We start from the raw sequence: 15,595 nt of genomic DNA, 5'->3' as shown, positions 1-15,595 counted from the left end.
GAAAAACCTCGGTCTCTAATTTTTCCTCCCAGCTGCTGCCTGTTCTTGCCTTAATCCTGTTGAACACTTTCCCCCAAATAACGAACAGGAAAAAAAAAATTGTTTTTTGCTAAAGTAGAAGATAAGTAGTATTCTGGGAGAGGGGGTTAGTTAGCGTGAATTCTCTGGTTTCTTGGTGCATCTCAATTAGCAGGTCGTCTATGTAGACCTCTAAGTTCTCCTGCACACCTCTTATCAAGCACCTACTCTGCATGTACCTGGGCCAGCTGGTGCGTGGTCAATCTCTTCTGCTCCTTTGGTCCACCTTTTACTATTTATTTCTTACAAGAACTTCTGGGTTCTTTTTTAAAATTTATTTATTTATTTATTTAAGAAACAAGGTTTCCCTCTGTTGCTCAGGCTGGAGTACAGTGATGCAATCATAGCTCACTGCAGCCTCGGTCTTCTGGGCTCACGCATTTCTCCCACCTTGGGCTCCCAAGAGCTGGGACTATAGGCCCCACACCCCACCAGCCTGGCTGATTTTTTTTTTTTTTTTTTTTTTTCAGAGATGGGATCTTGCCTGGGTTTGTCTCAAACTCCTGGCCTCAAGTGATCCTCTGGCCTCAGCCTCCCAAAGTACTGGAATTTCAGGTATTGAAAGGCTTCCACCCTTTAACACCTGCTTCCTTGTGACCCCCTGCCCCTCACCTGCAAAGTCCATGTTCTTGGGCTGCCTTGGCCTTCTCTGTCTCCTGCAAAAACCTGATCTCTAATCTAGATCGAGATATTCAGGGCACGATGTGGTAGGTCTTTCAAGAAGAATCCACATTTTCCAAAAGACACACAAAGAAGCCCAGCACTGTTGCAACAGCAGTGAGGGAGGACGCTGCCCAGAGCTTCCCAGAGCTGCATGTATCCTCCCACCAGATGCTTATGACAGTGAATTGGGCTTGTGCTTCTATATTTATATACAGAAATACCTTTACATATGTATATAATTTTATCTTTCTAATGGGGTAAGTATATCCCCATTTTTAGGTTAGAAAAATGGCACAAAGAATAGTTGTTTTTCCTGAAAGTTGGAATGCAAATTCCTGCCTCTTCACTCCGTCATCAGCTCTCTTCTATACAACAGCCTGCCCCAGCGCCAAGTTCTCTCAAGCTTAATAAAAATGTGGAGCTCATATTTCTTTGCGTCCTGCAACTTCAGTTATTTGTAGAGAGGATAATTTCTATGACTTCTAAAGAATTCAAGGCACTTCACAGGCTCTGAGTCTAGCATGTCATACTGACTGGGGCCTCCCCTTCATGACTCCTGCTTTTTGAGTTTTCTAGAAAGTTCCACCTAAGAGCAGGCATTACTATTGTGTTCACGGTGAAAGGACCCAGTCTCATAAGAATGTTCCCATGGGTAGAGTGCTTATAAGCCAAAAAGTCTCTGCAACAGCCTCATAAGCAGAACTTAGGTCTCACAAACTCATTTCTTTAAAATACACATTCCCTAAATTAGTTCAACCACCATGGAAGACAGGTCCTCAATCCTCAAGGATCGAGAACCAGAACTGTCATTTGACTTGGCAATCACATCACTAGGTATATACCCAAAGGAATATAAATCATTCTATTATAAAGAAACATGCACACGTTTGTTGAAGCACTATTCACAAAAGCAAAGACTTGGAACCAATCCAAATGCCCATCAATGATAGACTGGATAACGAAAATGTGGTATATATATATACTGTGGAATACTATGCAGCCATAAAAAGGAACGAGAGCATGTCATTTGCTGGGACATGGATGAAGCTGGAAGCCATCATCCTCAGCAAACTAACACAGGAACAGAAAACCAAACACTGCATGTTCTCACTCATAAGTGGGAGCTGAACAATGAGAACACATGGACACAGGGAGGGGAACAGCATGCACTGTTGGCAGGTGGGGTTGGGCAGGGAGAGGAACAGCATCAGGACAAGTAGCTAATGCACGCAGGGTGCATTGTAATAGCTAATAGCTAGGTGATGGATCGATCTGTGCAGAAAACCACCATGGCACACGTATACCTATGTAACAAATCTGTACGTTCTGCACATGTATCCCAGAACAATAAAAGTAAAATAAAACTTAAAATATAAAAATAAAAAATAAAATAAAATACAGATTCTCAGACCCTCTCAGGAGAGTAGCAAAAATATTCCCATATTGCAATCTGAAAACCAGGGCCGAGGTAAGGCGTCTTCTGAGACCCCCTTCATGCTCACTGGCCACATCCTATTTCCTGTGCACCTCTCCAGAGTAACAGCCCGAGAGCCAAGGCATCATCTGCCAAGTAAAACAAGACAAGACCAAACAGATGGCCTTGGTATCATTTTTTCTAACAAACTGTACAGTATTGGGAAGTAGTACAGGTTAGGTGTTAAGAGCAGAACTTTGGAATAAGACATCTAGGATTCATCATAGCTTGGTGACTTTAGGCAAGTGACTTAATTTCTGTAAGTAGCAGGATCTCAACTATGAAGTTGAGATACTCATCGAACTGTCATCACAGACAAAGGTGGTGATACTTGAGCCTGTAGGACAGAGCCTTGCCTTACGTGCTTAATAGATGACAGATGTGATTATTGAACTACTGTCATTTTTGCTTATTATTCTGTCTTATGATAGAACTTAGAAAAGACTTCTTAACCAGCTGTCTAATGTGTAGCCCATGTTCTGCAAAGAACCACAGGAACAATAGTGAAAAGCTATGCTCATTTACCCCCATGTCCTCACACATTGTGTTTTGCCCTGGATTCTGTGGCTGGTGTAGATTTGACAGTTAGAGACAATGACCTTTCCACCCCCAAATACCATGCTCTCCCTGCATACTCGCTGCCACCTGAAGTCAAGACAGCCAAGAAGTCTCTGCACAACCAGTCACTGTGGTTCTATTGGGTGCCCCTACTAGGATTATTTTTCTGCATTGCCAGTTCTCTATGGAAAAGTCTGCGAGGAAAACAGAGGATCTCTTCTCCTCTTCTCTCTGCCTAGCCTGGCATACTTCCTCCAGGTCTCAAACCAGTTAAGAGGCAACTAGACTTTCCCTAATGAGCCCTGTTCTCATGTGGCTCTCTCAATTGTGCAGCAGCAAGCTGCACATTAGCAAACCATGATTAGTGTAAAATAGACCTGCAGAGTCACATGTGCAAAGAAAATGTGTTGTTTTTCAGAGCCCTGAGGTTGTTTGTGCTGTAGTTGGCAGTGGCAACTATGGGGGTGTGGCTAATTAACCAGGTACACCTAATAATGGGCTTGGCTCTGTCATGGTGGTATATCCTTGGATACAGAAAATGTCAACAGTTGGACTATAGACCACAGAGTGTGTGCAGTGGGGCACAGGCGGAAGGAGGAAAGGTTTTCTGGAGTCTCCTGCAGGACTCTCCCTCTAGAAAGTTCTACATAAGAGTAAACACTAATATTGTGTTCCTGGTGAATGGACCCAGTCTCATAAGAACCCTCCCATGGGTGGAGTGCTTTATAGGCCAGAAAGCCTCTCCAACAGCCTCAGGAGCAGAACTCAGGTTTCTCAAACTTATTTCTTTGTTTAAAATACAGATTCCCAGACTCTGTCAGAAGAGTATGATTTGGTATTGCCTGGAATGGTGCCAAGCATAATTCTTATGATCAGCCAAATTAGGGAAACACCTTTGGATAACAGCATAATTGGCACCAGAGCTTTACAGATGATGGAAATGAGGCTCAGAGAGGTCAGTGATCTGGTGAAAGTAGACACAAGCAGTGGACCACAAGGCCAGCCCCTGAAGGCAGCGCTTTTCGGCTGGTCCAATGCATCTCCTCTCAGATCCTGTCCTGCTCACAGCACTCACTTTGCACCTTTTAAAACCCTCTAGGTTTCAAGTTTTGCCTTTTCCTCTGGAACCAGAATGACTTTTTGTCCACCTTGCCATTGGAGCTGAGTGGTTCGTCTAGGCCTATGGCAGCCTAGGAGCACTGTCCTGCAGTGAAGCGGCCCAGGCGTCCAAGGTGCGTGGGTCAGTGCTTCAGGGTGGCTGGAAAGACGGGAGGGCTTTGTCCTTCTCCTCCTAGGGAACAGGCCATGGCTCTCCAGGTGACCAGAGTGAGGACTCAGCTCTGGGGTGGAACAGCCCATCAGCAGGTTCACGTGGAAGCACTGATGGTGGATTAAGACGCAATTGGCTTTTCATGTCAGTAGCTGCCAGTTCAGTGGGAAAGACAGGAGGCCACCAAAGCATTTCCTGTGGGATCTAGAACCCTCCATGGATGACATCAGCTTCCTGTTTCCGCCAGCCCAGGCGGTACTTTGCTCAGTCGCCTCGGGGTGGAAGTTTTCCTAGAGAGTGGCCAGACTCCTGAGCCATCCCTGACAGCATTTGTAGTTTTGATTCTTCTTTATTCGTGAACGAACAAACTCCTGGGTCCCTCCCCTCCTCACCCCGACTGCCCCCGAAGGCCCTTCCTTCTCAAAGGCGGTTTCTGGAAGAAGTACCACCAGCTATCAGGCTAGAAATACTTTGTACCTGAAAAATCAAGTTTACTAATGTGCATTGTTTCAGTATTTAAACGTGTGACACTATATTGTGCCATACTTTATTCTTCTATTTATTTATTTATTTATTTATTTTATTTTATTTTTTTCCTGAGACGGAGTCTCGCTCTGTCGCCCAGGCTGGAGTGCAGTAGCCGGATCTCAGCTCACTGCAAGCTCCGCCTCCGGGGTTTACGCCATTCTCCTGCCTCAGCCTCTGGAGTAGCTGGGACTGCAGGCGCCCGCCACCTCGCCCGGCTGGTTCTAATTTTTAAATTATTTAATTTTACTAGAAAATAGATACAAGTAAGCAGCATGAAAAAAATTTGAATAACAACAACACTGAGAAACCACCATTGTTTAACAGCTCGGCATGCAGAATTCTGTACCCTACTAGGGTTGTTTGTAAAACTACTCATTTTTCATATATCTAAACATTGGGTCATATCACGCAGACTATTTTAAAGCTCCTTTAAAACCCATATCACAGATGCCTTTCATGTAAATAAATATCCATCCATGGCATTATTTTTAATGTCTCTAAAAAAGTGTAGAAGACGTTCTCTTATTTGTTTAATGAATCCCCTAATGTACAATGAGGATATTTTCTTTCTTTCTTTTTTTTAATGTAGTATGAAAGGACAAGCCTTGAGTATTTATTACCTTTGTTTTTAACATAATGTTCAATTTGCTTACATAATTTAACAGCAAAATTGCTGAAACTTTGCCAGTTCTTGTGAGCCTGTGTGAGCTGACTCCAGCCTGTCAACGCCTCTGTTCCTCCTAGTTGCCAGAACTATACACTTCCCCATATTAGTCTAGATGTGTTTCTTCGGTTGCAGGATGATTTCAGAAATTCCCTACTACAACTTGTTTGGTTTTAAGATTCACACTGAGGATACTTTCAATTTTTCATTATAATAAACTCCCATCAACGGTCTTCCAGCAAACTCAGTTATTTCCTAGGTAGACATTTCTAGAAGTAGAATTGCTGGGTCAAAGGGCACATACATCTTCAGGTGTTCTCTTATCAAATTTACACTCCTGCAGTAGTATCTTAGATAGTTATGATACCTACCCATCTCCTTATAGCTCTATCACCCACGTCCAGGTGTGTCTTTGAAACACTAGAGATACCAGAGCTCTACATGCAGAAAGTGTCCTGGAACAAGACCCACTCTCCAACTTCAGGGACAGCCTGGTTTCCTCCTACCCTGACCACTTCTTTTCAGGCTCCTTCCCAGGTTCCTTCTGTCATCTTTAATCCTGCATGCTGGTGTTCCCAAGATGCCATATTTGGACTTCTCTACTCCTCCATGGCGATCTCATCTGGCCCTATGGCTTTAAATCCTGTCTAGAGTATCCTGCAGTAGTATCTTAGAAAGTCCCCATTGTCTTTGAATTTTGTCAACCTGAGTATTTTCATTTGTTTAAAAGAAAATCTTTGCCAACTTGATAGGGGAAAAAAGGTGGTCTTGTTGCCTTAATTTGCATTTATTTATTAATGTGGTTGGGATTTTTTATTATAAAAGGTTTATTTGTTTACTTCTCTTCCTTCCTGAATTTAACTCTTGATGTTCATTGCTAGCTTTCTAGCTGGGTATTTGTCTTTTCCTCTTTAATTTCTAAGATACCTAATGTTCTCCTCTTTTTCTACAATGTATAACATAGCAGTTAACAACCAGTAGGCACAAAATAAATTTTTTTCTGAATAAAGGAAAAAATCTTTTTATAATTAAGATAATAGGCCACGTAGAGCAAATATGTTCTCAGGTTGTCCTTTTCCCTTTAATGCCTGGCATATTGACACAAACATTTTCCTTTTACGTAATCATATCTTTTGTTTGATGGTGCCTGTCTTTAGCCTCAATGTTCACAAGTCTCAAAGTGATAATTACTCTTTAAATCTGTAATCTTCTGAAATGTCTACATTTTTAATAAAAATATTTAATTTGAATACATTTTAGTTTATATGCTATGAAATTTAAAATCTAACTTTCTCTTTTAATGCTTAACTAGTTGACCCAGCACATTTGTTAAGCATTCCATCTTTTCTACGTTGACCTGACCTGGCTTCCCTCACCTACTAATACCTAAGTATTTATACCCTTAATGTGTGCAAAGTGTTTATTTTTTAAATGTTCTCTTCTGTTGCATGACATTTCTGTATGTTCCTACAAAGCCCCATATTCTTTTAATTATTGAAACTTAAAGTAGGTTTTAATGTCTGGCAGGGCAAGGTCCTCTCATTTTTCAAACTCCTCTTTTATCACCTTTCCTTCCCAGGTGAACTTTTGTAAAGTTTCCCCAAACATTTTGTTGGTATTTTGATTGGCACTGTGTTAAATGTATTCATTAATCGACATCTTTACAATATTAAATCTTCCCACCTCTCCACCAGCTGGAAGTATTTTGTCCTTCCTCTGAACTCCCTTAGCACGTTATACCTTAAAAAAAAATCACTTTCTAAACTATACCCACCCAATTTTTCAACTCTGAAACCTGAGCATCGTCCCCTCCCTCCCCTCCCCAACCTTCACCCCATCCAATCAATCAAGTTGTGTCAATGCTACCTCCTAAATTTTATCCACTTCTGCCTGTCCCCACCGCCAGCACTCTGCTCCAAGCTACCATCATTTCTGGCCTGGGCCACCCCACTGGCCTCCAAGTGACCTCCCTGCATCCAACCTGGCTTCCAAGCTATCCTCTGCACTGTAGCCAAAATGATCTTTTAAAAGGCAAATCTGATGGTGACAATATTCCCAAAGCTTCCCACTGCGCTTGAAGAAGAGCTGAAAAAAGCAAGCCTTGATGTGACCTGGCCCCTGCCCTCCCTTGCAGCTTGAATGCAGCCTCTCTTAAACTTATTCTTTCTGCTCTGTTCATAAAATATATCCAATGTTCTTGCCTACCCCAGGGCCTTTGCACATACTGTTTCCTCTCGTCTATTCTAAATCCTCCCCATCAACTCAGTTTAAGGAGGTTCAATTCCCCTGGCATATGTTCCCAGCATCCTACACAACTCCTTGTAGTCCTCATCAGGTTTGCAATTCCTTGTTTAATTCAGTCTCCATACTGATAAGGCTAATGTTAATGATATAGAAGTACTGGCAAGGGAATGGTATGGTACCTTTAAATGATACGGAAGTGGGGAATGGAAGTGCTGGGGAAGGGAAGGCGTGGTCCCTGGCTAGGGTTCCACCCCTGGGCCTGTGCCCATGGACCTAAGTGAGGACAGGCATTTTTGCTTTCCTGCCCAAATGTTGCATTTCCCAAGACCATCCTGGCCTGCCATGCCCCCATTCTGTGCCTATATATACCCCAAGACCCTAGAAGGCAGACATACATCAGCGGAGGAACACCTGGCCAGCTGGACATCCAGAGGAATGCACCAACAGGCACCGGCAGGCCACCAACCGGCAGAACAACACAGAATGTGGCTGGGGCAGTCAGAGGAGAACCTGGGCTGCCGAGAGGCCGGGCGCAAACCATCTCCCTTCTGGCTCCCCCATCTGCTGAGAGCTACCTCTCCTCGATAAAACCTTGCACTCCTTCTCCAAGCCCAGGTGTGATCCAATTCTTCTGCTACACCAAAGCAAGAACCTTGGAATATGAAAGCCCTCTGTCCTTGTGATAAGACAGGGGTTTAATTGAGCTGAGTAACACAAGCCGCCTATGGAAAGCTAAATTAAAAAGAACACCTGTAACACACCCCCACTGGGGCTTCAGCAGTAAACATTCACCCCTAGACACTGCCATGGGGTCAGAGCCCCACAGCCTGCCCGTCTGCATGCTCCCCTAGAGGTCTGAGCAGTGGGGCACTGGAGAAGCGAGCCACAGCCCCATCGCACACCCTGCGAGGGGGACAAGGGGACTTTTCCCATTTCAGTAATAATAATATAAATAATAAACCACTTTTTGACTAATAAGATATGGGCCATTCTATCCACTCTCTATCCCAGGTACTTTCCATGAAGAGACCTGGCTGCACCAGCTTGTGAAGGCGGGTGGTGAAGTTTTCAGGAACATCGTGAGCTATTTGAGTGGTAGCTTGCAATCTGCCATGGTGAGAGTATTTGACCATGGAAATCAGTAAATGGTATAAATCCATGCTTTAAAAAAGAAAATCACCTTCCTGAAGAGCCAGTTGTTAAACCTTTGCCAGCCCACCACAGTTGCCATGCACTGTATCCTTTAGTCCTCAGCTCTGTAGGTAGCCCATTTTACAGATGTGGGGAAAAGAGGTTAAGTCACTTCCCCAAGATTCAAGAACAATTCAGGAGGCAAGCCACGCTATGAGTCCAGGTATCTAATTCCAGAGCATGAGCAGTTCAACTTTATGTCAGCATGTTGTAATGTCAGGAAGGTGGGAGACACTGGTTTGACTTCTCTCCAATAGCCCCAGCATAGAGCTCAATGTTGAGCACAGCGAGCATTGCTCAATAAATATACACTTCACGCAAAAGTTGTTAATGCCTCAGCACATGAAGAAAACAGAGATATTTTCTGATATGACTTGCTAAAGTAGCATCAGAAAGACACCAGGCACGATGGCCAGAGGACTGAATCTTGGTTCTAATACCATCTTTAATTCAACAGGCAATTACTAGCAAATCACTTCTGCTTAGGTTTCAGTTTTCTCTTCTGCAAAAGAAGGACTTTGACTAGATGATCTTCATAGTCCCTTAATCTCTCAAATTATTTGAATTTACATATAACATAACATCTGTTATTTTCACAGGTGTATGGGCTCCTCTTTTGCTAGGTACTGTGTTTCCAAGATCTGTCGACCACAGCGTCCGCATTCTGTCTGGCAAATTCCTACTTTGCTTCAAAAATGTCATCTATTACTACCTCCTCTGGGAAGCCTTCCCTGATTCCCCAAAGCTAGTCACTCCCTGCATAGTGCCCCTATTACCCTTTTTTTTAAATTTTAGGGGCTGAATCTAATTATTATAATGTAACAGTAGCCATCTCCCATTTTTTTTTTTTTTTTTTTTGGCTTTTGACATCTCCCATTCTAGAACTGTAAGCTGATAGAGGTGTACTGATATTATTGATTTTGTGTGTTCAGAGCACGTGTTTGTTGAGTAAATAAATGGGTGACACTTCTACCTAGGTCCTACCTTCAGAAATTCATGTCTAATTGGTCTGGGGTTTGACCTAGGCACTGATCATTTAAAGTGTGGCCAAGGGTGAGGACCTCTTTTATACACACACACACACACACGTACACAACACCTGGTTCCAAATGTCTACATCAATGGCCCTACTCATTATTGAGATTGTTCTTTACTTCAATAGAGAGTTGAGGATTGGCTGCAATGTGCCTGTTATGATACCTACCCATCTCCTTATAGGCCAGCTCCATCACTCATGTCTAGGGGTGTCTTTGAAACACTAGAGATATCAGAAGCTCTACATGCAAAAAGTGTCCTGGAATAAGACCCACTCTCCAACTGACTTCAGGGATAGCCCACGCTCCTGGTTTCCTCCTACCCTGACCACTCTTTCTCAGGCCTCTTCCCAGGTTCCTCCTGTCATCTTTAATCCTGCATGCTGGTGTTCCCAAGGCACCATATTTGGACTTCTCCACCCTATCATGGTAATCTCATCCAGTCCTGTGGCTTTAAATGCTGTCTAGATGCTGGTTGCTCGTCTGCTCAACACCTTCCATGTCTTCCCATCCAAAGTCCTTGCCCTGCCTGACTTTCCAACCTCATCTCCCATCACTCTCTTCCCCACTGACTCCACTCCAGCCACACGGGCATTCTTGCTCTTCCCCATCAACACCAGGCCCCCCGCCCACTTGTAATCTTGCTGTACCCTCTACCTGTGACAACTCCCCTCCCCCAGATTCACGGACTTCCAGGCACTTCTCCAGTGAATACCAGTGGACCAAACAGAAAACCCAGCCCCAGGGAGCTCCTGCGATGGAGGAGGGAAGGTGGATGGAGAGCAGGATGGAGGAAGGAGAGAAGGGGGGATGGATTTCCACAGCTGGCCCCATCCTGGGATTCAGGTCTCTGCTCCATGTCCCCTCCTAGAGAGGCCTCCCTAACCAGCCTGCCCAACCCTCCCTCACTCTCCTTCCCTTACTTCTCACTATCTGAAATTATATCACTTATTTTCTTTCTTATCTGTCTTCCCCTCTATAATATAAGCTTTATGAAGATGGGGGACTTTACCTTCCTCCCTTCTATACCCCAGAGCTTAGAGCTGTGCCAGCCCATGGCAGGCAGGTCATAAATACTAGTTTGAATGAATGAACTACATCCCTTTGGAACTGGAACAGTAATTTTTTTATTGTGACTGCGATAGAATCTCCCATAGAACCACAGAAAATAACACCTGAGATGTGCTTATCTCAGGACAGAAAATTCAAAGGCTAAATTTTAAATAAATAGACCTAAAAATTACCTCTTTCCATCTACTCCTAATTGGTAGCTAGCCAGACATTGACACTTTAACAAGAGTAGGAATCAGAGCACAAATGAGAGACTATACTATCTATAAAATAATATTTTTAAAAATTTACAATATGCCTGCTATATTTTTTGGTTTATATATTTTTTTATCTATACTCTTTATTTTCTCTGTCAAAGTATAATACCTCATTGATCTTCCTGCCTCTAGTTGTTCCCCAATTAACTCAGTCTTTATATCAACACCATTTCTTTTTTTGAAGACATTATCTTTGAGTTACTCTTCCTTGCACAGAAACCCTCAATGCCTTCTTATTTCCTGACAAGTCAAGTCTAAACTCCCTTACCAGGCTTCTTTTGTTTTTAACTTTAAAAAAATGTGGTAAAATACACATAACATACAATTTACCATCTTAATCATTTTTAAGTGTACAGCTCAATTGGGCTAAGTAGTTCACATTGCTGTACAACCATCATCACCATCCATATCCAGAACTCTTTTTGTCTTGCAAAACTGAATCTCTGGACCCATTAAACAAATCCCCAATTTCCCCTCCCTTAACCCTTGGTACCCACCATTTGACTTTCCGTCTCTAGGAATTTGACTACACTAGGTACTACATAAGGTTTTTAAGCTGTTTTATGCTTTGTTTCCCTCCCATGCTGATATGGTTTGACTGTGTCCCCACCCAAATCTCACCTCGAATTGTAGCTCCCATAATTCCCATGTGTTGTGGGAGGGACCCGGTGGGAGAGAGTTGAATCATGGGGGCAGTTTTCCCCATACTGTTCTCATGGTAGTGAATAAGTCTCACGATATCTGATGATTTTATAGGGGGTTTCCCCTTTTGCTTGGTTCTCATTCTCTCATCTGTTGCCATGTAAGATGTGCCTTTCGCCTTCTGCCATGATTGTGAGGCCTCCCCAGCCATGTGGAACTGTGAGTCCATTGAACCTCTTTTTCTTTACAAATTACCCAGTCTCGGGTACGTCTTTATCAGCAGCATGAAAATGGACTAATACACACGCCTAGCACATGTCGGATAAGTTCTAGTGTAAGTACAAAATGCATTGCCACAGCTGTCAGACGAGCTTTTGGTCCTGTAGGAATGTGCTCACCTCACCCTGTGGCCTTTGCCTATGTGATTACCATAGTGAGAACATTCTCCCTTTCTCTCTTTGCCCATCCAAATTCTCCCTGCCCTTAAATATGGTCTTCAATTTTCGTATCTTCCTTGGCACCTCACCCCATTACTCTTGCCCATACTAAACTCTTTCTGAAACTCATATTCCGTTCATTGGAAATACCAAACCTTTCAAATTTATGAATTCACCAGCTATTCTTCACAATATACCGTTGTCTCCTTCAAAAGTTTCTAAACTTCCAAATGGGGAAGGGATCATGTCTTACATGTCATCCATACCCTTTGCTTAGAAAAAGCAATTGATACAAAGTAGAAGTTCAACAAATATTGACCAACATATGATTTTTACCTTCTTGAAGTTTTAAAATACTTCAAATTGCTCTCCAACGTCACTGGGCAACTCTCTTGAATCTTTTCAAGAAAATATAGTTACAGCCAATAACTCTCCATTGTTTAATCTGACCACGTGGATAAAGGATGGTTCTAGCATGGTTCTAATAGAGTTAAATTTGTAGAGGTGTGTTCCTGAAATGAGCTGCTGTGATCTCTCAGATCATGCAGAAGTTGCTTAAGTAAAATACTAATTGAGAAGTGAACTTTCACATCACCATTCAACATCTATCACTCAGCTCACTCTTTCCACACCAGTAAAAAGACCTAGAAACATCAGGATGCTGGGAATTGGCGCAAAGGCAAACCAGAAGCCAGCCTCTCTTGGCATCATTTTCTCACCTACCTGTGTAAATGAACCTTCCTGGGGCTCCTTTGCAGAACTGTTTAGATTTATAAGATAATGTCACCTCCACCACACCTGGGATGTGCCGGGGAGGAGTCTGTACTCTGATGGCATGAGGGGTTATTAGCTGAGGAATGAATAGGCAGGGAAATAAAATACCCATTAGACAAGCCATCACCAAGGACATAAGGTGTACAGCATCTCCCACTATTGCTCCCTAGGGGCTTCTTTCTCTCTGCTCTACTCTAACTGTAGTACTTCTAGCTCCAAATGCACTCTGAACATCCCTGTCCTGTCTCTGTCTGTGTGTGTGTGTCTCTGTCTGTTCCTCTGTGTGTGTGTGTGTGTCTCTCTCTCTTTCTCTCTCTCTCCACCCCCCACCCCCCTGCCCCACAACCTTGGAATTTCCTCTCAACTCAACCAATCTAGGTCCTTTATTTCTACAAGCCCAGCCCAAGTCCCTCTCACCTCCTGCTACCAACCCCACCCTCATCCCTGGAATCCTTTCCTCTGCTGAACTCCTATCCTGCTTATGACTTCAAATATTGATCTGACAAGTTCCAGCTCCAACTTAGCACTGTCACTGATCTTTTTGTAATGTTTTATATTATGATGGAAGTCAAACACATCCAATTTAGAACATTTGGAAATTATAGAAAAATATTTTTTAAAAATTAACATCATAGAGATGATCAATATCAACATTTGTTATGTTTCCAGTACCCTTCTATAAATGTGTGCTATATAACTAGATTTTACATCCATAGGCACTATTATCCTTATTTTTTTTTCTGCTTAGTATTACAGTGTGAGCATATCCTTTCTCCTGTATCATTTGAAGTTTTTCAAAACATTTTTTAACGGTGGAGTGATATTCCATCACTTTACAATTCTAGATTTCTAAGTTTTCACCATTTTCAATAATACTTCAGTGGATACTTATCTTCTTAAGAAACTCATGCCCGATTTGCTATGACTTCTATGCTTTTTTACCCTTGGTGTTTGTGCTGCTGATGCTCTAGGAATGACTAGTTTCCCAGATCAAAACAATCTTTGGGCGAAAGGAAATCAGAGTAAGCCTGATGCCTCTGCCTACCTCACTCCATACAAGCATGGTCCCAAACACCACTTGGAGACCATCAAAGAAGTTGTCCCCAATGATGATGACCATGGCTCCTCCTGTGGTCCAGCCTTCACTTGGGCTAATGGCTTTGATGCAGGGGGTAGCTAAGAAGACAGGAAAGAAAAAGTCAGGTTTGTTCTTTCATGGGTGTCCAACTTTTTGGCTTCCCAGGCCCACGTTGGAAGAAGAAGAATTGTCTTGGGCCACATATAAAATACACTAATGCTAACGATAACTGATGAGCTAAAAAACAAACAAACAAAAACGGTTCATGTATAATTTTTGTGATATCCCCCACCACAGATAAGAAAAAGAATCCTTGCCTTCAAAGGATTGGACACACCACAAATAAACAAAAAGTCCTTGCATTCAAAGGGCTGGACACTGTGTATGGCTGAAGCTTAGAGTGTTGGGGATGGGCTGCTTTTGAAAGCTGTTGGTCATTCCAAGAAATTCAAGCTGAGATTTGTTGACTTGCCATCATTCCCTAATTGGCTGTTGGTTTTTACTGAGTCATTAAAGCCTAATGAGTTGACCATTATGTATGAAAAAGTAAAACACTTAGGTAATTGTGCAAAGGGTGTTTGAAAAACCCTGTTGTTTTTGCCCATATTTTTATAAGTTGATCACACTGGAAATGTGTAAATCCCCTTTCTCTCTCCACCTCCTCTGCCCTAAGATGTTAAGATTTACAAGGCCTGTTAATGGGCCAGAGAGAGAGGGAGAAAGCAAAATCTATCATAGTTGAAGGCTTTTTTCAGCTCTATCAAGAGACAATTTCTAATCACTCTACTAACTTTGTAGGAAGGATTTTCCCCACTTCTTCCATATGCTCCAGGCCTCTGGACTTTATATCCCAACAGGAACCCAATATGGTTTTCAGGCCATAACTAAAGTCAATCCATCACTCCATTTCCAAAGTTGACAGGGTCAAAGGTAGAGGAGAACTTTGGCAGGACTCCAAAAACATGAGCCCCCTTTGAACAGCCAGTCAATCACATCCAATCAGTCAAAAGAAACTGGATGGGTTCCTAGTCCTGAACTCTGGGATTTTCTTCTCCCCTTTCAGTGCTCACTGTGGGAGAATTAACACCACTCCAAATTCTTTACTGATTCAATCATTTTCTTTCAGTTCATTAATTCCTGTTTACAGTGATACAAGATACATTTTCAGGCTGAGTTAGCGTGGGAGGTGGGGTTGGGTGGTAATATATAACAAAACATCACACTAGAATAGTAGCCTAATTTGACCATACATTCTGTCTTATAAGGTCTTTCTATACCACTGAGTTGGGGCGTGCAGAAGGAAGGGGAATAACTAAAATGGAATTTACTTAGATTTGTCAGTTATCTTCATCGATATACTTTAATTTTTTGGACAACTTGAAGCTTAACAGTTACCAGTATTTCTAATTACTTTAATGCACTTGGAAAACTACCCAGAACAGACCATGATTTCTTCTTGTCCAAGCAAACAAAAATCAATTAGCGTCAGTTTCTTTCCAAACATTGTTTTGTTTTGCCTACAATCTGTTTAAGGGCACATCTGACACTTATTCATACATGTCTGGCACTGCAGTGTTCCTGTTTAACTAAGATGTCATAGGCCTACGTTTGCCTGAAATGCCCGTCTCGCAA

General features: G+C 42.6%; 1 protein-coding gene across 4 annotated transcripts in view; it reads right to left on the bottom strand.

The window, feature by feature from the left end:
• EBF2 (early B-cell factor 2) overlaps positions 1-15,595 on the bottom strand; it is a 201,329-nt gene that overhangs the window by 30,307 nt on the left and 155,427 nt on the right. For all 4 annotated transcript variants that reach the window (XM_011962591.1, XM_011962593.1, XM_011962592.1 and 1 more), the window contains 2 exons: positions 13,931-14,061; positions 12,835-12,961 (listed from right to left, as the gene is read on the bottom strand). In XM_011962591.1, the coding sequence (XP_011817981.1) occupies positions 12,835-12,961; positions 13,931-14,061 (258 nt within the window). The remainder of the gene's footprint in view (positions 1-12,834; positions 12,962-13,930; positions 14,062-15,595) is intronic.

This window comes from Colobus angolensis, unplaced genomic scaffold, assembly GCF_000951035.1.
Source record: "Colobus angolensis palliatus isolate OR3802 unplaced genomic scaffold, Cang.pa_1.0 Scaffold6, whole genome shotgun sequence".
In the NCBI taxonomy this organism is placed as follows: Eukaryota; Metazoa; Chordata; class Mammalia; order Primates; family Cercopithecidae; genus Colobus; species Colobus angolensis.
This window is presented reverse-complemented; position numbering and strand designations above follow the sequence as displayed.